Source organism: Nerophis lumbriciformis, linkage group LG31, assembly GCF_033978685.3.
Source record: "Nerophis lumbriciformis linkage group LG31, RoL_Nlum_v2.1, whole genome shotgun sequence".
NCBI lineage: Eukaryota > Metazoa > Chordata > Actinopteri > Syngnathiformes > Syngnathidae > Nerophis > Nerophis lumbriciformis.
Window position 1 is genome coordinate 2,161,898 of NC_084578.2, and position 25,042 is coordinate 2,186,939.

The window sequence follows — 25,042 nt, forward strand, 5'->3', positions numbered from 1 at the left end:
TCCGGAGAGAGAGAGAGCGAGCAGCGACATGCAGCCATGCTGAGAGGAGGAGGTAGTGCTGTGCACCACTCTAATGAGTCCTACGGGAAACACTCACGCCAACCTGCAGCCACGCTGAGAGCAGGAGGTAGTGCTGTGCACCACTCTAATGTGTCCTACGGGAAACACTCACGCTAACTTTGGTTCCTGCCCTCAAAATGGCGCGAAGTCTTTCGATTGAAGTCCAAAAGGACGTTCTTGATATTGCTTGAATGGCATCGAAATGTATTCATATTAACACATCATTTATTTGTGTGCATACTCCAATGTTTGATGAACAGCATTTTTAAACTTAAGACCCATAATTTGATCAACTGCTGCTGAAAATTAATCAATAAACATACATTGAAAAAAAAAACATCTGGTGTTTGTTTCCTTATTTTAGGCCGACCTATAGTGAAATCCCCAAAAGAGGACACATATACAGGTAAAAGCCAGTAAATTAGAATATTTTGAAAAACTTGATTTATTTCAGTAATTGCATTCAAAAGGTGTAACTTCCATCCATCCATTTTCTACCGCTTATTCCCTTTTGGGGTCGCGGGGGGCGCTGGAGCCTATCTCAGCTACAATCGGGCGGAAGGCGGGGTACACCCTGGACAAGTCGCCACCTCATCACAGGGCCAACACAGATAGACAGACAACATTCACACTCACATCCACACACTAGGGCCAATTTAGTGTTGCCAATCAACTTATCCCCAGGTGCATGTCTTTGGAAGTGGGAGGAAGCCGGAGTACCCGGAGGGAACCCACGCAGTCACGGGGAGAACATGCAAACTCCACACAGAAAGATCCCGAGCCCAGGATTGAACCCAAGACTACTCAGGACCTTCGTATTGTGAGGCAGATGCACTAACCCCTCTTCCACCGTGTAACTTGTACATTATATTTATTCATTGCACACAGACTGATGCATTCAAATGTTTATTTCATTTAATTTTGATGATTTGAAGTGGCAACAAATGAAAATCCAAAATTCCGTGTGTCACAAAATTAGAATATTACTTAAGGCTAATACAAAAAAGGGATTTTTAGAAATGTTGGCCAACTGAAAAGTATGAAAATGAAAAATATGAGCATGTACAATACTCAATACTTGGTTGGAGCTCCTTTTGCCTCAATTACTGCGTTAATGCGGCGTGGCATGGAGTCGATGAGTTTCTGGCACTGCTCAGGTGTTATGAGAGCCCAGGTTGCTCTGATAGTGGCCTTCAACTCTTCTGCGTTTTTTGGGTCTGGCATTCTGCATCTTCCTTTTCACAATACCCCACAGATTTTCTATGGGGCTAAGGTCAGGGGAGTTGGCGGGCCAATTTAGAACAGAAATACCATAGTCCGTAAACCAGGCACGGGTAGATTTTGCGCTGTGTGCAGGCGCCAAGTCCTGTTGGAACTTGAAATCTCCATCTCCATAGAGCAGGTCAGCAGCAGGAAGCATGAAGTGCTCTAAAACTTGCTGGTAGACGGCTGCGTTGACCCTGGATCTCAGGAAACAGAGTGGACCGACATCAGCAGATGACATGGCACCCCAAACCATCACTGATGGTGGAAACTTTACACTAGACTTCAGGCAACGTGGATCCTGTGCCTCTCCTGTCTTCCTCCAGACTCTGGGACCTCGATTTCCAAAGGAAATGCAAAATTTGCATGGTTGGGTGATGGTTTGGGGTGCCATGTCATCTGCTGGTGTTGGTCCACTCTGTTTCCTGAGATCCAGGGTCAACGCAGCCGTCTACCAGCAAGTTTTAGAGCACTTCATGCTTCCTGCTGCTGACCTGCTCTATGGAGATGGAGATTTCAAGTTCCAACAGGACTTGGCGCCTGCACACAGCGCAAAATCTACCCGTGCCTGGTTTACGGACCATGGTATTTCTGTTCTAAATTGGCCCGCCAACTCCCCTGACCTTAGCCCCATAGAAAATCTGTGGGGTATTGTGAAAAGGAAGATGCAGAATGCCAGACCCAAAAACGCAGAAGAGTTGAAGGCCACTATCAGAGCAACCTGGGCTCTCATAACACCTGAGCAGTGCCAGAAACTCATCGACTCCATGCCACGCCGCATTAACGCAGTAATTGAGGCAAAAGGAGCTCCAACCAAGTATTGAGTATTGTACATGCTCATATTTTTCATTTTCATACTTTTCAGTTGGCCAACATTTCTAAAAATCCCTTTTTTGTATTAGCCTTAAGTAATATTTTAATTTTGTGACACACGGAATTTTGGATTTTCATTTGTTGCCACTTCAAATCATCAAAATTAAATGAAATAAACATTTGAATGCATCAGTCTGTGTGCAATGAATAAATATAATGTACAAGTTACACCTTTTGAATGCAATTACTGAAATAAATCAAGTTTTTCAAAATATTCTAATTTACTGGCTTTTACCTGTATATATATATATATATATATATATATATATATTATGGCTGCAACAACTAATCGATTAAATCGATTATAAAAATAGTTGGCAATTAATTTAGTCATCGATTTGTTGGATCTATGCTATGCGCATGCGCAGAGGCTACGTTTTTTTGTTTTTTTTAACCTTTATTTATAAACTGCAACATTTACAAACAGCTGAGAAACAATAATCAAAATAATAGGGGTGTAACGGTACGTGTATTTGTATCGAACCGTTTCGGTACGGGGGTTTCGTTTCGGTGCGGAAGTGTACCGAACGAGTTTCCACACGGACATATTAAGTAGCGTACTGCACGTTGTGTAAACAATACTCAAAATGCCGGACATTTGAGGCATCTATCAGAATCATAATGAAACTCCGCCCTGACAACTCCGCAAAAGAGGACATGTCCGGTGAAAAGAGGACGTATGGTCAGTCTATCCTAGCCCGTTAGCTGCTAGCATTTGTCCCACGGACCGGGGGGTGAGGGGGTGGGGTTATTTATTTTATTTATTTATTTTTGTCATAAAGAAATACAATCATGTGTGCTTACGGACTGTATCCCTGCAGACTGTATTGATATATAATGTAGGAACCAGAAATATTAATAACAGAAAGAAACAACCCTTTTGTGCGAAAGATTATTAAAACATTTTTTTTATTTTATTTATTAATTTTTTATTTTCTTGTGCGGCCTGGTACCAATCGATCCACGGCCCGGTTGTTGGGGACCACTGATTTAAGGCATCCATTTGGTGGGAACTACTTTCACATAAAAAAAAATTTGAAAAGGAATTTTACCTTTGCAACCTCATTATACTATTGGCTAAGTTTTATATTCATAAATGCAAGTTTCTCAATACCCGACCTGTTTTCTCAATCCAATCCAATCCACTTTATTTTTATAGCACATTTGAAATACATAAAGAATTAAAGCTGCAAGCAGCATTGGTCGGGCCCGCGTATTTGGCAGGTGCTAGTCCTAAGTGTCCCAATACTTTTGTCTACTTTTAGTCTGAAGTGTCCCAAGACTTTTGTCTAGTGTACCTACCTTGTCTGCATTGTGTGGGCACGTTGGTGCTTCCTGCTTTTAAGCAGCCATCTTAAAAAAACAACAGCATCAGCGCAGCGGGTCTTTGAAGGGTCATAAAATCAAAACCGGAGCAGGTATTAAAACGCTGTTCTGTTATTTTATACACAAGGGTTTAATCTCTCTCCTGTGTTAGTTTGAAGGCGAAACGACAAACGCGCTCAGAGGAGATAGTTTTTGAAGGAAGGTGACCGGTTTTTACAAAAAATTTGTTTTGAAGGGGGAATAGCAAACTTCCTGTTGATTTTTGCTGGGGTTTGTCAATTTATGAAATGTAGGTCTAAGTGAGACCTACATAGAGGTTTTTGTTTCATGTCTCTCCTACCTTCCCAGGGAGAGTTACAGGCAGTTTTGTCAGTTTTTTCATCCGAGGAGCAGTTTTTTGTGTGTTTCATTAAAAAATTGCGCTAGAGCACAATTTTGAGATTTGGGGTTAGGTTTTTTTAATAGATCACAATGTTTGCCAGTCCTGATGTGTGTGTTCAGTTCGGTGAGTTTTGAAGCATGTTAAGGGGGTCAAATTACAGCTCAAAGAGGCAAAAGTGACTGTTTTTAGTACTTTTTTGTCTTGAAGGGGGAATTGCCAACTTCCTGTTGATTTTTGCCCGAGAATATACCATTATGAAATCTAGGTCTAAGTCACACCTACATAAAGGTTTTTGTTTCATGTCTCTCCGACCTTCCTAGTGGGAGTTACAGGCAGTCTAGGTTTTTTTTTCGTAGGGGGCGCTAGAGCGCAATTTTGAGTTTTGTGGTTCGTTTTTTTTTTTTTAAAAAGGCAATTTTCGCAGGTCCTGATGTGTGGGTCAAATATGGTGAGTTTTGAAGCATGTTAAGTGGGTCAAATTACAGTTTAAAGTGGTGGCGGAAGAATAAAGAATAATAAAACCTTACAAATTCAATAGGTCCTTATGTCACATTGCATAAGGAAAAGGGAGTCCTTATACAATGGGCCATGCGGGCCCTAAATACAATCATGTGTGCTTACGGACTGTATCCCTGCAGACTGTATTGATATTTATTGATATATAATGTAGGAAGCAGAAATATTAATAACAGAAAGAAACAACCCTTTTGTGCGAATGAGTGTGAATGGGGGAGGGTTTTTTTTTTTGGGTTGATGCACTAATTGTAAGTGTATCTTGTGTTTTTTATGTTGATTGAATAAAATTAAAAAATTAAAAAACATTTTTTTCTTAAATTTTCTTGTGGATCGATTGGTACCGGGCCACGGCCCGGTGGTTGGGGACCACTGATCTAGAGTAGCCAATATGAATGTATTGGTTAAGCTGATCTCCTGAAAATTTCAGTAAAACTTGAAAATATTCCAATTCTGTCTTGATGGTCCTTCTTACTCAGCATATATGTCATCGAAAGAACTTGGGATTGACGGCGTGGCGAAGTTGGTAGAGTGGCCGTGTCAGCAATCGGAGTGTTGCTGGTTACTGGGGTTCAATCCCCACCTTCTACCATCCTAGTCACGTCCGTTGTGTCCTTGGGCAAGACACTTCACCCCTTGCTCCTGATGGCTGCTGGTTAGCGCCTTGCATGGCAGCTCCCGCCATCAGTGTGTGAATGTGTGTGTGAATGGGTGAATGTGGTAATACTGTCAAAGCGCTTTGAGTACCTTGAAGGTAAAAAAGCGCTATACAAGTATAACCCATTTATCATTTATTATCATAACTTAGATTCCCTGGGAGGAAGAGCTGGTCGATGCAACAATTGCTAGCTTGCGCAGCACGTTGGTCCATGACCATGACTTCTGTTTTGTTTGATAAGCCGTTTTACTGCAGTGTTAGACACCGTTTGGAAACAATTAAGGTATGTAAATAAACATTTACAGAATATTTCATTTCACAAAGTATATATCTGCGACTTATAGTCCCGTGCGGCTAATACATGGAAAACATTGTTGTTGTTTTCAAATTTAGTGGGTGCAGCTTATATCCCGATGCGCACTATAGTCTGGAAAATACGGTCGTTTTTTGAACTTTTTTTATTTTAAATTTAAAAAAATCAAATGAACATGATGTGGCTCCTTAGCTGTAATTTGGACTAAAAGAAGAAAAGATGACCAACCTGCTGGATGCCCAGGCAGAGGTAGAGGATGCTGTCGGGGGAATAGCGCTCCCCGCTGGGCCTGCACACCTCCCTGACGAAGCGGGACAGTGCCACGTTTAGATCCTCTGAACTCAGCAACGATAGGTTGGCGGCGAAAGGCGCTGCAACACACAGCCGCCTGTTAGCGAGCGAGACAACGCTGGCGGAGAGGTTCCTAGCATGTTCCTGCAAAATGAGACTGACTCGCTTCGGTGGCATCGTGTGTGTCGCCGTCCGACTGGTCAGGAGAAGATAAAGCCCAGCGTTTCCAGGCGTTGATGCCGTAGCGAGCTTTGAGAGGCAGCGAGCGATGAGGTGGGGAGGGCGGGGCTTGATCAGAGCCCTGCTCCACAGCCAGCTTCTTGCTGCCCTGCAACGCAAACATGGCGGTTACAGCATACGTGTGTGTGTGTGTGTGTGTGTGTGTGTGTGTGTGTGTGTGTGTGTGTGTGTGTGTGTGTGTGTGACCTAATCAATCAGGTTTGGGTTTGCGTACTCGTGTCTTTGGCTGAGGTCGAGGCGTGGACTTGTCCGCGTGCTCGCGTTCTTCCGCCGCAGCTGGCAGTGAAGCTAAGCTCGCATCCTCGTCCATTGCCTCTGGGACAGGAAGTGCGTCGATGGCTGGAGGATGACGTATCATTTAGACCCAAAGATGACTCAGCAAAACCTCACAGATTACAAGACAGGAGTTTGCTCTTTGGTGCCACCTAGAGGCTCTATGTATAATATATATATATATATATATATATATATATATATATATATATATATATATATATATAGGGGCTGCAACTAACGATTCATTTGATAACCGATTAATCTGTCGATTATTACTTCGATTAATCGATTAATAATCGGATAAAAGCGACAAACTACATTTCTATCCTTTCCAGTATTTTATTGGGAAAAAAAACAGCATACTGGCACCATACTTATTTTGATTATTGTTTCTCAGCTGCTTGTACATGTTGCAGTTTATAAATAAAGGTTTATAAAAAAAATTAAAACATTTTTTTAAAAATTAAAATAAAAAAATTGCCTCTGCGCATAGCATAGATCCAACGAATCGATGACTAAATTAATCGCCAACTATTTTTATAATCGATTAGTTGTTGCAGCCCTAAAATATAAATATATATATATATATATATATATATAATGTGTGTGTGTGTATATATATATACACATACATACAGTATATACATACATATATATATACACATATATATGTACATATTATATATACATATTACATACCTGCCAACTTTTGAAATCAGAAAAACCTAGTAGCCAGGGTCCAGGGGCCGCAGGCCCTGGTAGGTCCAGGACAAAGTCCTGGTGGGTGGTTCAGGGCGCCCCCCGACGCAAAATGATTGATTGCATTCAGACAGGTTAAAATGTTGCTAAAACCATCACTTTTCTATCAGTCACAGTGACTTTTCAAAACAAAAATATTACAGCAAAAATCATATGGGTTGATTGACATGTTTATTCTGTAAGCTAACTTCAATAGTTTGAAATTATTTTGACAGTTAATGCCAGTTATCCTGACAATACTTTTCCAATGTCGTCATCGAAATATCGAACACAAATGGGGTACAGTTTTACATTGTCATAATCGGTGCTGCCGTCAGTCGACATGCTAAATGGTTCCGTCTTCATGACATCGGCAATACTTTTTGAGGATTCTGTTCCAAGACACTGAATAATGTTTGATGTTTTGGTTCGACCACATCCATATTTTTTGGCGATTTTCGAGTCGGGAAACATTTTCCGAAATAACTGTCCCATGTGATCAGCCAGTGCGATTGGAAGTCCATGCTCAATTATTGCCTCCGTAAATAAAACTTCGGCATTTATCACATCCAAAGAATCTGTTTGGGCGACGAAAAACGTGAAAAGTTTTCCACTTGTATCGCTAGCAACGGCATTAGACTTGTGTTTTTTTGTCCCAACGTGGTCTTTTACATCGCTAATTCCTCCGTGTCCGATTGAAAAATCTTGTCTGCACAAGGTGCAATTCGCGTAGTTTTCACCCTTTTTGGAACAGATAATTATTCCCGGATAGGCTTTTGAATATTCTTCACGGAATGACTGCAGTTTTCTTTTCGGTTTAAGACTCGTTTGCGATTTTTCTCCGGCTGATTCCATGATCGTTCGCTCGTTTGGAAACAATGGCCTCGTGCTTGGCAGCGGTGCTATAAATAGCCTCGCGCATGGCATTCGGAATGGCTCGATAGGAAGTTACGGGAAGCAGTGTCGATTGTCATTGTTGTTACGCGATTTCGTGAATAAAACTTAAAAAAAAAAAAAAAATTTAAATTAATGAAAAACCGTATTTTTTATCACTGCAACCGTAACCCGGAATAGGTTGATGAAAACTGTACTAATTACGGAAAAACCGGAGTAGTTGGCAGGTATGATATTATATATACACATATATGTACATATTATATATATATATATATATATATATATATATATATATATATATATATTATAACTTCACCTTCATCTTTACTTTTTAAGCCAAAATGCGTCCATTCTCACCTTTTCTGTCTACACACTGTCTGCTTGTAAGTACTCTGTGTGCGTGCGCTGCCGAACATGCTCCTCTGCTGGTAAAACCAGCAATGTCACGACGTGACGACGCGCTGTCTTGCCCGTTAAGAAGACAAAAATGGGGAACGGGTATTTTTCAAGCAAGGTATATAACCGTTTTTTATTGATTAGTACGGCGATACTATACTCGTAGCGGTATACACTGCAAAAAGTGAAATCTAAGTAAGATGAAATATCTCAAATAAGGGTGATATTTGCTTATTTTCTGTCTGATAAGATCATTCTTCTCACTAAGCAGATTTTATGTTAGAGAGTTTTACTTGTTTGAAGTGTTTTGGTCCTAAATGATGTCAGTAAGATATTACAGCTTGTTGCTGAGATGTGATGACCTTCCATCCATCCATCCATTTTCTACCGCTTATTCCCTTTTGGGGTCGCGGGGGGCGCTGGAGCCTATCTCAGCTACAATCGGGCGGAAGGCGGGGTACACCCTGGACAAGTCGCCTCCTCATCGCAGGGCCAACACAGATAGACAGACAACATTCACACTCACATTCACACACTAGGGACCATTTAGTGTTGCCAATCAACCTATCCCCAGGTGCATGTCTTTGGAGGTGGGAGGAAGCCGGAGTACCCGGGGGGAACCCACGCAGTCACGGGGAGAACATGCAAACTCCACACAGAAAGATCCCGAGCCCGGGATTGAACCCAAGACTACTCAGGACCTTCGTATTGTGAGGCAGATGCACTAACCCCTCTGCCACCGTGACGCCATGTGATGACCTATATTGAGTAAAACATGCTTGAAACTAGAATATCAAGTGTTGCAAAGCTGTGTCATCAACACTCAAGTATAAAACTACTTTTTTAAAGTAATCATTTCTTACTTCAAGCATGAAAAATAAAAATCATATCATTATGTCAAGATAATGGCACTAGCATTTACTTCATTTAACAATATTTTTCAACATCCATCCATCCATTTTCTACCGCTTATTCCCTTCGGGGTTGTGGGATATTGAGCAAAAAGGTCTCATTATTTTTTTCTACCAAGAAAAGTGCACTTGTTATTAGTGAGAATATACTTATTTTAAGCTATTTTTGGGTTCATTGAAGTTAGCTAAATTTACTTGTTTTGGAAAGTCTTGACAAGCCAAATGTTCTTGTTCTATAGGCAGATAATTTTGCTTAGTTCAAATAAAATACCCCTATTTTTTGTATTTAGGGCCCGCATGGCCCATTGTATAAGGACTCCCAAAGGGAGTCCTTATACAATGGGACATAAGGACCTATTGAATTTGTAAGGTTTTATTATTTTTCTTCTTTCTTTTTTCTTCCGCCGCCTCTTTGACCTGTAATTTGACCCACTTAACATGCTTCAAAACTCACCATATTTGACCCACACATCAGGACCTGCGAAAATTGCCTTTTAATGAAAAAACCGAACCCCAAAACTCAAAATTGCGCTCTAGCGCCCCCTAGGAAGAAAACAAAACTACCGGTAAGCTGCCTGTAATCTCCCACTAGGAAGGTCAGAGAGACATGAAACAAAAACCCCTATGTAGGTCTGACTTACACCAAACTTTTATAATTGTACATCTTTGGGCAAAAATCAACAGGAAGTTGGCAATTCCCCCTTCAAGACAAAAAAGTACTAAAAACAGTCACTTTTGCCTCTTTGAGCTCTAATTTGACCCCCTTAACATGCTTCAAAACTCACCAAACTGAACACACACATCAGGACTGGCTAAAACTGTGATCTAATGAAAAAACCTAACCCCAAATCTAAAAATTGTGCTGTACCGCAATTTTTTTATAAAACGCAGAAAAAACTGCTCCTCGGAAGAAAAAAATGACAGAACTGCCTGTAACTCCCACTGGGAAAGTCGGAGAAACAAAAACCTCTATGTAGGTCTCACTTAGACCTACATTTCATAGATTGACAACCCTCAGCAAAAATCAACAGGAAGTTTGCTATTCCCTCTTCAAAACAATTTTTTTTGTAAAAACCGGTCACCTTCCTTCAAAATCGATCTCCTCTGAGCGCGTTTGTCGTTTTGCCTTCAAACTAACACAGGAGAGAGATTGAACCCTTTAAAATCACAGAAGCGCGTTTTTCTAACTGCTCCGGTTTTGATTTTATGACCCTTCAAAGACCCGCTGCGCTGATGCTGCTGCGCTGCTGTTTTTTTAAGATGGCTGCTTAAAAGCAGGAAGCACCAACGTGCCCACACAATGCAGACAAGGTAGGTACACTAGACAAAAGTCTTGGGACACTTCAGACTAAAAGTAGACAAAAGTATTGGGACACTTATGACTATCACTGGACAAAAGTATTGGGACATTTAGGACTAGCACCTGCCAAATACGCGGGCCCGACCAATGCTGCTTGCAGCTTTAATTTTTTCTTGTTTTTGAACACTGACTTTTTGCAGTGTACACCCTAATATTGATCTAGAAGGTGTGGCACTTAGAGAATTTCCCAAGCAAGTCCACCTGAAAAGATGCTTCACCTTGAGAGAAGTCTGCCTCCAGGTCCATGTCAGGTTCATATTTGTCTTCCTCCTCCTCCTCCACCTTCTTCGGCGTCTGGCTGGTGGTCTCTTCGCCTTCACGCTCACTTTTCACCTCCAGCGGCCTCACATCTGGAACACACTTGCATATTTGTCTGCTGCGGACATCTGTGGGCACGTTATGGACGACCAAAAGGTACCCGCTTTCTGCTCCTCCGCGTTCATGTGGGCCACCATGCTGCTTTTTAGCTCCTGGATGGCCTGGACGATCTGGTCCGCCCCCTGCAGGGTGGTGGGCAGGAAGACGGGCACGGGAAGCTGTTTGGGGGCGGAGACAAGTTGCAAGACTCGAATTGCTCCACATACACCTGGGTGAAGAGCGGCTCTTACCGGCAAGGACATGGAGAGGGGCACGGGCGTGACCTGGGAGTACATGTTCATGGGCACGGGGACGAAGACGGGCACAGGTATGGGGACGGGAATATACTCTCTCTTCACGCCATCGTCCACATCTGCCAACAAAGACGCACTTGTGAAGGTGAAAGGTGGGCCACTTCGTTAGGTACGCCACCTGTACCTGTCTGGATTGGCTTGCTTTGCATGTGCGGCTTGCAGTAGGTGGCCTTGGTCAGCGTGAGAGGCTTGCACAGCACCGCCTTGTTCTTCACGTCCCGCATCAGGCCGCTGCCCACGTACGTGCCCTGACCCACCAGCTGCATCATGGGAAGACATTTAGCCTTTAACACCTGTTGACCTCTCGCTTTCAAAATCATCATTTTTAGGTAAAAAATACAAAATTAGCTAACAAAATGTTAGCATGCTAATATTACCATACTAATGCAAGAGATGTTAGCATACTATTAAGATGGCGGCGAGTATCCAAATCCATTAATTTTTGGTGTAATCATTAGGGGTGTAACGGTGCGTGTATTTGTATTGAACCGTTTCGGTACGGTTCGGTTCGGAGGTGTACCGAACGAGTTTCCACACGGACATATTAAGTAGCGTAACGCACGTTGTGTAAACAATGCACACCGAAGCTAGGATAGACTGACCATACGTCCTCTTTTCACCGGACATGTCCTCTTTTGCGGAGCTGTCAGGGCGGAGTTTCTTAAATGCCTCAAATGTCCGGCATTTTGAGTTAGGGTTGCGTGTATTTTCAATGTACGTTCAGGGTTAAGAAGGGGTTAAAAACAAAACAAACAGCAGCATTGGTGAGGGAGGGGCAGAGACAGAGAGAGAGAGAGAGAGTTATGATAAACGCGCATGCGTCGCCAGGCTCTGCTTTTTATCCATAGATTTATCAGATTTAATTGTTTATTATCTATAGCAGGGGTGTCAAAAGTGTGCCCCGGAGGCCATTTGCGGCCCACAGCTAATGTTTTAAAGGCCCACGGCACATTCTAAAAATACTATTAAAATAAACAAAAACATAACAAAAGTGAAATAAAAAAAGCTTAAAGGTTAAATGTAATTTAGAAAAAGTTGCAATGTTGACTAATAAAACAAAGCTGTTTTTTTTTCTTTCAAACTGTCACTGCTCAAAACATAATATTGAATCAAAATCAATGTTATTATGAACTATAGTACACACACTGTCAGGTATCTTATATACTCTTTCATTCTAGACTTCTAGAGTGTTTGATTATCACATCACTCTAAATGTATAGACTATAAAGTTCACAAACAAAAAGAGGGATGCTAGTGGGCCAGGCCAATCTTTCCTTTTCTCTAAACTAAAACTGGGGAAATGTGTAGAGCAGGGGTACTCATTACGTCGATCACGATCTACCGGTCGATCTCGGAGGGTGTGTCAGTCGATCACCAGCCAGGCATTAAAAAAATAGTCCTAAAAATGAGCGATCATAAATCTTCACTATGACGTCACTTTCGTCACTTGATTGACATTCACGGCACCCGAGGGTCTTCTGAGAGGACGCTGGCTGCTGCCAGCTCATTAAAATGACCGACTGGAAGGCGAGAAACACTTTATTTCAACAGACTCTGGCGCCGTACCTGTCGTCAAAACTCCAAAGACCGACTGCACGGTCGCACAATAAAAGCGTTTCTTCATCCTGCCTGCGCTACCAAAATAAGAGTCTCAGAAAGCTGGCGTGCACAAGCTAGCAAGCTACGGAGTTTGCCGACAATGTATTTCTTGTAAAGTGTATACAAAGGAGTACGGAAGCTGGATAAATAAGATGCCAAAAACCAACCACTTTCATGTGGTATTGGACAGAAAGGAGGACTTTTTTTCTCCTCCATTCGAAAATGCGGACGTTATCATCACCACTGTCTGATTCCAATCAATGCAAGTCATCACAATCAGGTAATACACCAACTTATATTCTTGTCTTCATGAAAATGTGTTAAACATGCTTGTATTAGCTTTAACCACCTTTAACTTGTTAACAATATTAACTTTATGTGTTAAACATGCTTGTATTATCTTTAACCACCTTTAAGTTGTTAACAATATTAACTATATGTGTTAAACATGCTTGTATTATCGTTAAACACCTTTAACTTGTTAACAATATTAACTATATGTGTTAAACGTGCTTGTATTATCTTTAACCACCTTTAAGTTGTTAACAATATTAACTATATGTGTTAAACATGCTTGTATTATCTTTAAACACCTTTAACTTGTTAACAATATTAACTATATGTGTTAAACATGCTTGTATTATCTTTAACCACCTTTAAGTTGTTAACAATATTAACTATATGTGTTAAACATGCTTGTATTATCTTTAAACACCTTTAACTTGTTAACAATATTAACTATATGTGTTAAACATGCTTGTATTATCTTTAACCACCTTTAAGTTGTTAACAATATTAACTATATGTGTTAAACATTCTTGCATTATCATTAAACACCTTTAACTTGTTAACAAAAACATATATTTCATAAATAAGTAAATATAAACTAGGTAGATCCCCACGACTTGATCAATTGAAAAGTAGCTCGCCTGCAGAAAAAGTGTGAGCACCCCTGCTGTAGAGTGTTCTGGGCTTCAGACATGATTTTATTTCACAATTCCTTGAGAGAAAAAACGCCTGGTTAGGTTTTGTGTATGTAAAGTTAAAGTTAAAGTACTTCCTTGGTTTACAGCTATGTTGCTATTATGCTGTTTGTTACTTATGTTGCAGCTATTTAAAATAGATTTGTCAATTTGTTCTGGCCTGAAATAAATTGGCCCTTTGAAACATATCTTTGTGTGTTGTATGTAGACCACATTGCTAAGCAGAGTTCCGTGATGCAAATGCAGGTCAAGTTGATCAAGACATTGTATTATTCTCCAGTGCAATAACAGTACTGAAATGAAGGCTCAAAGGGCATTAATGGGAGCTTTAAAAGAAAAAAGAAGAAAAAAAGAAGTTACTAAATAGTTACTTTTCACAGTAATGCATTACTTTTTGGTGTAAGTAACTGAGTTACTTTTGAAATAAAGTAACTAGTTACTGGTTTTCAGTAACTAACCCAACACTGCTGACAGGTGGATTTGTTCCCCCATCATGTATTCAATCCTGGCACACAAATACTCTAAAACTAATGAAAAATACACTTAAAAACTAAATAAATTCCTGCTAAGTGAATAATATATATGTTGAACTAAACTGTTAATAAAATGGAAGAGCAAATGAAAATACATCTTCACTTTAGTCATAATTTTTGCGCTTAAGAAAACTTCTCCATGATTGTGTCATTAATATTCTTCTCATAATTACTTATTAATATATTTTTTAATAATGTTTAACAAAATATATGGCATCTATAATGGTTTAATTTGTAGCTTAAGTTAGTTTTATTGCTTGTCTGCCATAATGGCTAAACAGCTGTTTGATGACATCACTTCCTGTGCCAACAAGTGGGACATGGGTAACCCCCCCCCCCTCTTACCCACATATGCGATCCTCTCCAAGGTTTCTCATAGTCATTCACATCGACGTCCCACTGGGGTGAGTTTTTCCTTGCCCTTATGTGGGCTTTGTACCGAGGATGTCGTTGTGGCTTGTGCAGCCCTTTGAGACACTTGTGATTTAGGGCTATATAAATAAAGATTGATTGATTGATTGATGTTTGCTCTTCTCTGCCGTGAGTCGCCAATGACAAGTTACATTTATGTCAGATGCATACTTGCCAACCTTGAGACCTCCGATTTCGGGAGGTGGGGGGTGGGGGGCGTGGTTAAGATATATATATATATAAAAAATACTTGACTTTCAGTGAATTCTCGCTATAAACATATATATCTTATTACATATGTATATATATATATATATATATATATATATATATATATATATATAAATAAATAAAATAAATACTTGAATTTCAGTGTTCATTTATTTACACATATACACACACATAACACTCATCTACTCATTGTTGAGTTAAGGGTTGAATTGTCCATCCTTGTTCTATTCTCTGTCACTATTTCAGAACACACACATTATACAAATATACATTATAAAATCAATAAGAAAAAGGGAGCTCTAATTTGGGAGTCTGAATTAGGATCAGAAGTTCCTATATAAACATTGCGTACTCACGTCGCCTTTTTGTATTGATTGCTGCAGCTGTGCACTGGATTCATTCACAAATACAAACTACAACTCACAAACACTTTAGAGTTAGGCTCCACCATCAGAATGTGTACTTAAACTTATAAAGATCACACGGATATTATTCAGTGAGTTGATTCACCAAAACTAGCCTGTTATACAGGAGGAAAAAGCACACAGGACGTTTTAATTGTTCACAGACTGGTCGCTCTCATCAGAATGACAAGACACTTCCGGTCTGCAGGTGATAGCATTCAATTGGGAAGAAACGCCCTACTGCCCCCTACTGACCAATGTGAATACTGATAAATGTGTAATGACAGCTCCAAAAACGAATTCAAACCACAAAATAAAATAAATAAATCAACACAAAAATGTGACACATTATGGGTGGGTCACATATGCATGTACAGTAGATGGCAGTATTGTCCTGTTTAAAAGTGTCACAACATTGCTGTTTACGGCAGACGAACTGCTTTACGGGGGACGAAAACTTGACTGCTGTTGTTGTGTGTTGTTACCGCGCTGGGAGGACGTTAATGAAACTGCCTAACAATAAACACACATAAGAAACCAAGAACTCGCCCTAGATCATTAGCTGTTTATATGGTGGGAAAGCGGACGTGTGAACAGGCTGTCAACACGTCACTCACGTCTGCATGGAGCTGGAGGGGGCGTGGCCTCCAGCTCCGCCTGAATTTCGGGAGATTTTCGGGAGAAAATTTGTCCCGGGAGGTTTTCGGGAGAGGCGCTGAATTTCGGGAGTCTCCCGGAAAATCCGGGAGGGTTGGCAAGTATGGTCAGATGTGTTAAAAAGTGTGTGGGATTAGATTTGACGTGTTCAAGCGGGAGTCGCCCTCTGGTGGACGTTTTGTGGCACTACAGCTACATTTTGAAAGTTCATTGAAAACATTTGCAGTATTTTATTTGAGAAAAAATGTGAGTTACCAGTTTTCCTCTCAGGTATTAACACACTGGCCAATCCCAAGTTCTTTTGGACAACATGTTGAGTAAAAAGGACCACCGAGACCAAATAGTACTTGGCCAAGTTTTACTAAAGCTTTAGGAGACTAGCCCTTACAACGCGACAATAGCATCAACAAGAAGAGCTCTCAATCCAAACAAAAATAAGTGAGTTTATGTATATAGAAAACAGCCCCTCTCGCCCAGAAAGGAGCGCAGCTGCTTCTTCAAAACAGATAAGGAACTGGCCAAAACAGCTCTGTGAGCAGACATAAGACAAAACAAAGAGAAGACACACTACATGGGAAAATACTAAACATGACTATGGATTAAGAAAGAACACTTAAAAATATGTCATTCTCACAGTCACTGTACAAAAATGTACAGAAACAATAACCGTATTTTCCGCACTATTAGCCGCACCTAAAAACCACAAATTTACTCAAAAGCTGACAGTGCGGCTTATAACCCGGTGCGCTTTATATATGGATTAATATTAAGATTCATTTTCATAAAGTTTCGGTCTCGCAACTACGGTTAACAGCCGCCATCTTTTTTCCCCGTAGAAGAGGAAGTGCTTCTTCTTCTACGCAAGCAACCGCCAAGGTAAGCACCCGCCCCCATAGAGGAGGAAGCGCTTCTTCTTCTACTGTAAGCAACCACCCGCCCCCGTAGAAGAAGAAGAAGCGTGCGGATATTACGTTTCATTTCCTTTGTGTGTTTACATCTGTAAAGACCACAAAATGGCTCCTACTAAGCGACAGGTTTCCGGTTCATGAAAAGACGCAATCTCTCCATCCGCACACGGACTACTATTTCACAGCAACTGCCTAAAGACTTTCAAGAAAAGCTGGCTACTTTCCGTGCATATTGTAAAAACAAGATAGCTGAAAAAAAGATCCGGCCAGAGAACATTATCAACATAGACGAGGTTCCACTGACTTTTGATATTCCTGTGAACCGCACTGTGGATACAACGGGAGCACGTACGGTGAATATTCGCACCACAGGGAATGAGAAGTCATCCTTCACTGTGGTTCTAGCTTGCCATGCTAATGGCCAGAAACTTCCACCCATGGTGATATTCAAAAGGAAGACCTTGCCAAAAGAGACCTTTCCAGCCGGCGTCATCATAAAAGCTAACTCGAAGGGATGGATGGATGAAGAAAAGATGAGCGAGTGGTTAAGGGAAGTTTACGCGAAGAGGCCGGGTGGCTTTTTTCACGCAGCTCCGTCCATGTTGATATACGACTCCATGCGCGCCCACATCACGCTGGTTTTTAATATATTATTAAAGTTTGACTGACCTATCTGACTGTTTTTTTGACATTCCTTTAGCGCAGTTAGATGCGGCTTATAACACGGGGCGGCTTATAGGTGGACAAAGTTTTGAAATATGCCGTTCATTGAAGGCGCGGCTTATAACCCAGGGCGGCTTATGGTGCGGAAAATACGGTAAACATGACTATGGATTAAGAAAGAACACTTAAAAATATCTCATTCTCACAGTCACTGTACAAAAATGTACAGAAACAATTAGTACTTTCCATTTGTTTTTTCAACGTTAGGTCTGAAGAAATGTTACCAGTAAATTGTCTGACAACAACGTTCTCTTCATTGAGTCTCGTCTGCGTTTCTACACGTCTTACCAAAACACCTAATTACCCTCGTCTGCGTTTCTACACGTCTTACCAAAACACCTAATTAACCCTGGTTAGTAGTGTTTGATACTGTCATTACTGCCACAGGTGGTGGAAAAGTGTATTACAACTGCAGAACATACAGACCACGTTTTATCTATCGCGCTTTATAGTTAAAAACTTTGATTTTATATCGTACGTCTATTTGCGCCATTCTAAACGAAACCTTCTTAAAAGTCCTACTTACCCCAAGTTTGGAAGCTTGTGATTCAGTTCCTGCAAGATAAGAAGGCTTCATTAAGACAGAGTTGATCCAAACTAAGTCCACACACACCATGTAAAACCACCGAGGAAGAATGAAGTGTGTGTCAGGGTTTCTGCACGTTTGATTTAACGTGTTTGATGCCCATGTTCTACAGCAGATAGTTATTAGATACGCCCTAAATTCCCCACTACTTTTTTCCTACACTTTTCACCCTGTGGTTTATAAAACGGTGCGACTACTTTATGGATTTTTTCCCCCCCCACTGACAGCCATTGTGCAAATAGTAAAAAAATAAAATAAAATGCAAGCAAATACATTGAAAATGTGTTTGTGTTATGGCGCCATCTTTTGGATAAGTTGGCTCACTGTCCTTTCTTTTAGTACTTTCAACTGGAAGTAGAGGTTCCGTTCAGTCTTCTAGCCGTCCATAGCGTTTCTACTTGTATACTTGTATAGATTCTTCATTCGTCGCTCTAAGCAACGTCTGTAAGTTTTACAATATAACTAAAACAACTTTTACTTAGTAAATCGTCCCATGTGTGACGTGTTTCCATGCATATTTGTACGTGCTATTGTAATGTCATCAAGATAGCGTCATATGCTAACACGTCTACGAGTGTCTGTGTTAGTATTATTAACTTACAACTTTTATTGGCCCCGCGGGTGTGTGTCCTACCTGTGAGGCTGTTCTCCGGGCCTTTCTGTGTGGCCATGATGGGCTCATTCTGCTGGCAGTAGAACCTCAAGAGACACTCCTGGTCGCAGAAGTGCTTCAACTCAGACCTCCACATCACCGACTCCGTCAGCTGCCCTTGCACCTTGCAGCAGTCGCACCGCGCCGCCTAGTGGCCAGACGGGGACACATTCGGTGATCTTTGTGTGGATATCAACGTCTAGTCATGATCAGACTCCCACCTACAAGCCTCCAACATCTCAATTAAACCGATGACGTTTAATGGCGAGCAGCAGGTAACCTCCAAACCCAGACTGCTCCATCAGATTGCCAGATGGAAAAGCGTGACTCATCAGTCCAGAGAAGGCGTCTCCACTGCTCTAGAGTCCAGTGGTGATGTCCTTTACACCACTGCATCCCACGCTTTGCATTGGACTTGGTGATGTATGGCTTCGCTGCAGCTGCACGGCCATGGAAAGCCATTCCGTGAAGCTCTCTGCGTACTGTACGTGGGCTAATTGGAAGGTCACATGAAGTTTGGAGCTCTGTAGCAAGTGACTGTGCAGAAACTCTTTGACTGACCTCTCTGTCAGTTTACGTGGCCTACCACTTGGTGGCTGAGTTGCTGTTGTTCCCAAACTCTTCACTTTTCTTATGATAAAGTTGACTTTGGAATATTTAGGAGCGAGGAAACCTCACGACTGGATTTGTTGCACAGGTGGCATCCTATGACAGGTTCCACGCTGGAAATCACTGAGAGTGGCCCATTCTTTCACAAATGTTTGTAGAAACAGTCTCCATACCTATGTGCTTGATTTTATACACCGGGCCAAGTTCTCATAATTTCTCATCACCTACTCAGTGGCCTAGTGGTTAGAGTGTCCACCCGGAGATGGGTAGGTTGTGAGTTCAAACCCCGGCTGAGTCATACCAAAGACTATAAAAATGGGAGCCATTACCTCCCTGCTTGGCACTCAGCATCAAGGGTTGGAATTGGGGGTTAAATCACCAAAAATTATTCCCGGGCACGGCCACCGCTGCTGCTCACTGCTCCCCTGTGGGGATGGGCCAAATGCAGAGGATAATTTCACCACACCTCGTGTGTGTGTGTGACAATCATTGGCACTTTAACTTTAAATTAAATATTGTGGCAGGCCATCCTAAATCATGTTATATGATGTGGTGGGCCACTCTAATGTTGTGGCGGGCCTTACTAAATGATGTGGGGGGCCTGGCTAAATAATGTAGCGGGGGCCAAAGTAAATGTTGTGGCATGCCAAACACCTGCTCGGTGGCCTTGTGGTTAGAGTGTCTGCCCTGAGATGGCTCAGGTCTCAGAGTCATACCAAAGACTATAAAAATGGGAGCCATTACCTCCCTGCTTGGCACTCACATACCTGCCAACTTTTGAAATCAGAAAAACCTAGTAGCCAGGGTCCAGGGGCCGCAGGCCCCGTAGGTCCAGGACAAAGTCCTGGTGGGGGGTTCAGCTTCGCCCCCCGACGCAAAATGATTATTAGCATTCAGACAGGTTAAAATGTTGCTAAAACCATCACTTTTCTATCAGTCACAGTGACTTTTCAAAACAAAAATATTACAGCAAAAATCATATGGGTTGATTGACATGTTTATTCTGTAAGCTAACTTCAATAGTTTGAAATTATTTTGACAGTTAATGCCAGTTATCCTGTCAACCTTTCACAAGACTTCAATTTGTTAATTGAAAGTATAAACACTTTTTACAGTAAACAAATGGTAAAACAGTACTAAACAATTCCATTAAAAAAAAAAATTGGTGTCATTATTAACTTTCTGTCCAAGCTTGTATAATCTACTGCCTTGTTCAATTGTAAAAAATATTATGTGCCTAAAATTCACATTTCTATCACAATTATTATACTGTAAACATGGTAAGCTAACTTCATTAAAATTAATAGTCCTGTCAATAGCATGGAATTACAATTCAAATGTAGTTTTTTTGTAAGCCTTTCAAAAGAATTCAAAATTAATGAAAATTAATTGAAGCCATCAGACACTTGAAAAGTGGCACATCACATCTCTAATGTAATCATTTGAACTTTTCAACAGAAATAGCACTGCAAAAATATTAAGGACATACTTCTGTATTTTGGTAGTTATGCTGTCAACATTTAACAAGATTTCTTCAACTTGGACATGAAAGCATAAATAGTATAAACACTTTTAACAGTAAAACAGTACTAAACAATTCCAATAGATAACATTGGTGTCATTACCTTTTTGTGGCTAAAATCAAAATTGTATCGCTAGCAACGGCATTAGACTTGTGTTTTTTTGTCCCAACGTGGTCTTTTACATCGCTAATTCCTCCGTGTCCGATCGAAAAATCTTGTCTGCACAAGGTGCAATTCGCGTAGTTTTCACCCTTTTTGGAACGGATAATTATTCCCGGATAGGCTTTTGAATATTCTTCACGGAATGACTGCAGTTTTCTTTTCGGTTTAAGACTCGTTTGCGATTTTTCTCCGGCTGATTCCATGATCGTTCGCTCGTTTGGAAACAATGGCCTCGTGCTTGGCAGCGGTGCTATAAATAGCCTCGCGCATGGCATTCGGAATGGCTCGATAGGAAGTTACGGGAAGCAGTGTCGATTGTCATTGTTGTTACGCGATTTCGTGAATAAAACTTAAAAAAATTTTTTTTTTTTTAATTAATGAAAAACCGTATTTTTTATCACTGCAACCGTAACCCGGAATAGGTTGATGAAAACCGTACTAATTACGGGAAAACCGGAGTAGTTGGCAGGTATGCACTCAGCATCAAAGGTTGGAATTGGGGGTTAAATCACCAAAAATGATTCCAGGGCGCGGCCACCGCTGCTGCTCACTGCTCCCCTCACCTCCCAGGGGGTGGAACAAGGGCATGGGTCAAATGCAGAGGACACATTTCACCACACATAGTGTGTGTGTGTGTGTGTGACTATCATTGGTACTTTAACTTTAACTTTGGATGGGTGGCCAAATACTTTTGGCAATATAGTGTATGTGCTCCAATCACTTTATCACACAAAAATAAGAGTTGTAGATTGGAAACTCAAGAGAGCCATGACATGATGTTCTTTACAAGTGTATGTAAACTTTTGACCACCACTGCACTGCAAAAAGTCAGTGTTCAAAAACAAGAACATTTTTTTACAAAAATGAGGGGTATTTTATTTGAACTAAGCAAAATTATCTGCCAATAGAACAAGAAAATTTGGCTTGTCAAGACTTTCCGAAACAAGTAAAATTAAAGCTGCAAGCAGCATTGGTCGGGCCCGCATATTTGGCAGGTGCTAGTCCTAAGTGTCCAAATACTTTTGTCAAGTTTTAGTCCCAAGTGTCCCAAGACTTTTGTCTAGTGTACCTACCTTGTCTGCATTGTGTAGGCACGCTGGTGCTTCCTGCTTTTAAGCAGCCATCTTAAAAAAAACAGCAGCGCAGCAGCATCAGCGCAGCGGTTCTTTGAAGGCTCATAAAATCAAAACCGGAGCAGTTATTAAAACGCGCTTCTGTAGTTTTAATCACAAGGGTTCAATCTCTCTCCTGTGTTAGTTTGAAGCCGAAACGACAAACGTGCTCAGAGGCGATAGTTTTTGAAGGAAGGTGACCGGTTTTTACGAAAATGTTGTGTTGAAGGGGGAATAGCAAACTTCCTGTTGATTTTTGCTGGGGGTTGTCAATTTATGAAATGTAGGTCTAAGTGAGACCTACATAGAGGTTTTTGTTTCATGTCTCTCCGACCTTCCCAGTGGAAGATACAGGCAGTTTTGTCATTTTTTTCTTCCGAGGCGCAGTTTTTTCTGCGTTTTATTCAAAAATTGCGCTAGAGCGCAATTTTGAGATTTGGGGTTAGGTTTTTTCTGCCAGTCTTGATGTGTGCGTTCAGTTCGGTGAGTTTTGAAGCATGTTAAGGGGGTCAAATTACAGCTCAAAGAGGCAAAAGTGACTGATTTTACTAAAATGTAGTGTTGAAGGGGGAATAGCAAACTTCCTGTAGATTTTTGGCCGAGGAAATAAATTAATAAAATTTAAGTCTAAGTCAGACCTACATAGAGGTTTTTGTTTCATGTCTCTACGACATTCGTACTGGGAGTTAGAAAAAGTTTACTTTGTAGGGGGCGCTAGAGCGCAATTTTGAGTTTTGGGGTTTGGTATTTTTACCAAAGAGTTTTGTTCGAGTTTATTTATGTGTGCGTCAAATTTGGTGAGTTTTGAAGCATGTTAAGGGGGTCAAAGTACCACGCAAAGCTGCGGAATAAGAAAGAATAATAATAAAACCTTACAAATTCAATAGGTCCTTATGTCCCATTGCAGAAGGACTCCCTTTAGGAGTCCTTCTGCAATGGGCCATGCGGGCCCTAATTAGCTAACCTCAATGAAGCCAAAAATAGCTTAAAATAAGTATATTCTCACTAATAACAACTGTACTACTATATGAGTACGTATTTTCTATTGTTTCATTGAAAACAGCAAACAGCAAAACAGCAAAGTCCATTTGGCTGTCATCTGTTTTAATTATGAGACACAATTGTGTCAAAGTCATGATTTTTTTTTTTTACATGCTTAAAATAAGAAATTATTAATTTAAAAAAGCAGTTTTATTCTTGTGAGTGTTGATGACACAGCTTTGCAACACTTGATATTCTAGTTTCAAGCATGTTCTACTCAATATAGGTCATCACATCTCAGCAACGAGCTGTAATAACACTTAAAACAAGTAAAACACTAACATAAAATCTGCTTAGTGAGAAGTGAATGACGTGAAGTGAATTATATTTATATAGCGCTTTTCTCTAGTGACTCAAAGTGCTTTTACATAGTGAAAGCCAATATCTAAGTTACATTTAAAGTGGGAGCAGGTGGGTAAAGTGTCTTGCCCAAGGACACAACGGTGGTGACTAGGCTGGCGGAAGCGGGAATCGAACCCGGAACCCTCAAGTTGCTGGCACGGCCACTCTACCAACCGAGCTATGCCGCCCCAGAAGAATGATCTTATCAGGCAGAAAATAAGCAAATATCACTCTTATTTGAGATATTTCATCTTACTTAGATTTCAGTTTTTGCAGTGTGTATATATAAATATTATATATAAATACAAACCCAGTTTCCATATGAGTTGGGAAATTGTGTTAGACGTAAATATAAACGGAATACAATGATTTGCAAATCCTTTTCAAGCCATACTCAGTTGAATATGCTACAAAGACAACATATTTGATGTTCAAACTGATAAACTTTTTTTTTTTTTGCAAATAATCATTAACTTAGAATTTGATGACAGCAACACGTGACAAAGAAGTTGGGAAAGGTGGCAATAAATACTGATAAAGTTGAGGAATGCTCATCAAACACTTATTTGGAACATCCCACAAGTGTGCAGGCTAATTGGGAACAGGTGGGTGCCATGATTGGGTATAAAAGTAGATTCCATGAAATGCTCAGTCATTCACAAACAAGGATGGGGCGAGGGTCACCACTTTGTCAACAAATGCGTGAGCAAATTGTTGAACAGTTTAAGAAAAACCTTTCTCAACCAGCTATTGCAAGGAATTTAGAGATTTCACCATCTACGCTCCGTAATATCATCAAAGGGTTCAGAGAATCTGGAGAAATCACTGCACGTAAGCAGCTAAGCCCGTGACCTTCCATCCCTCAGGCTGTACTGCATCAACAGGCGACATCAGTGTGTAAAGGATATCACCACATGGGCTCAGGAACACTTCAGTACTGTCAGTAACTACAGTTGGTCGCTACATCTGTAAGTGCAAGTTAAAACTCTCCTATGCAAGGCGAAAACCGTTTATCAACAACACCCAAAAACGCAGTCGGCTTCGCTGGGCCTGAGCTCATCTAAGATGGACTGATACAAAGTGGAAAAGTGTTCTGTGGTCTGACGAGTCCACATTTCAAATTGTTTTTGGAAACTGTGGACCATCCGGATTGTTATAGGCGCAAAGTGGAAAAGGCAGCATGTGTGATGGTATGGGGGTGTATTAGTGGCCAAGACATGGGTAACTTACACATCTGTGAAGGCGCCATTAATGCTGAAAGGTACATACAGGTTTTGGAGCAACATATGTTGCCATCCAAGCAACGTTACCATGGACGCCCCTGCTTATTTCAGCAAGACAATGCCAAGCCACGTGTTACATCAACGTGGCTTCATAATAAAAGAGTGCGGGTACTAG

The 25,042-nt window shown here is 40.9% G+C and overlaps 1 protein-coding gene across 4 annotated transcripts in view; it reads right to left on the reverse strand.

The window, feature by feature from the left end:
• The window catches only part of zmym2 (zinc finger, MYM-type 2), an 80,010-nt gene that overhangs the window by 7,522 nt on the left and 47,446 nt on the right, over window positions 1-25,042 (reverse strand). For all 4 annotated transcript variants that reach the window (XM_061926102.2, XM_061926099.1, XM_061926100.1 and 1 more), the window contains exons 13-21: window positions 18,838-19,003; window positions 18,144-18,172; window positions 11,293-11,428; window positions 11,106-11,227; window positions 10,916-11,033; window positions 10,716-10,847; window positions 6,134-6,258; window positions 5,842-6,007; window positions 5,617-5,759 (exon numbers count right to left, since the gene is read on the reverse strand). In XM_061926102.2, the coding sequence (XP_061782086.1) occupies window positions 5,617-5,759; window positions 5,842-6,007; window positions 6,134-6,258; window positions 10,716-10,847; window positions 10,916-11,033; window positions 11,106-11,227; window positions 11,293-11,428; window positions 18,144-18,172; window positions 18,838-19,003 (1,137 nt within the window). The remainder of the gene's footprint in view (window positions 1-5,616; window positions 5,760-5,841; window positions 6,008-6,133; window positions 6,259-10,715; window positions 10,848-10,915; window positions 11,034-11,105; window positions 11,228-11,292; window positions 11,429-18,143; window positions 18,173-18,837; window positions 19,004-25,042) is intronic.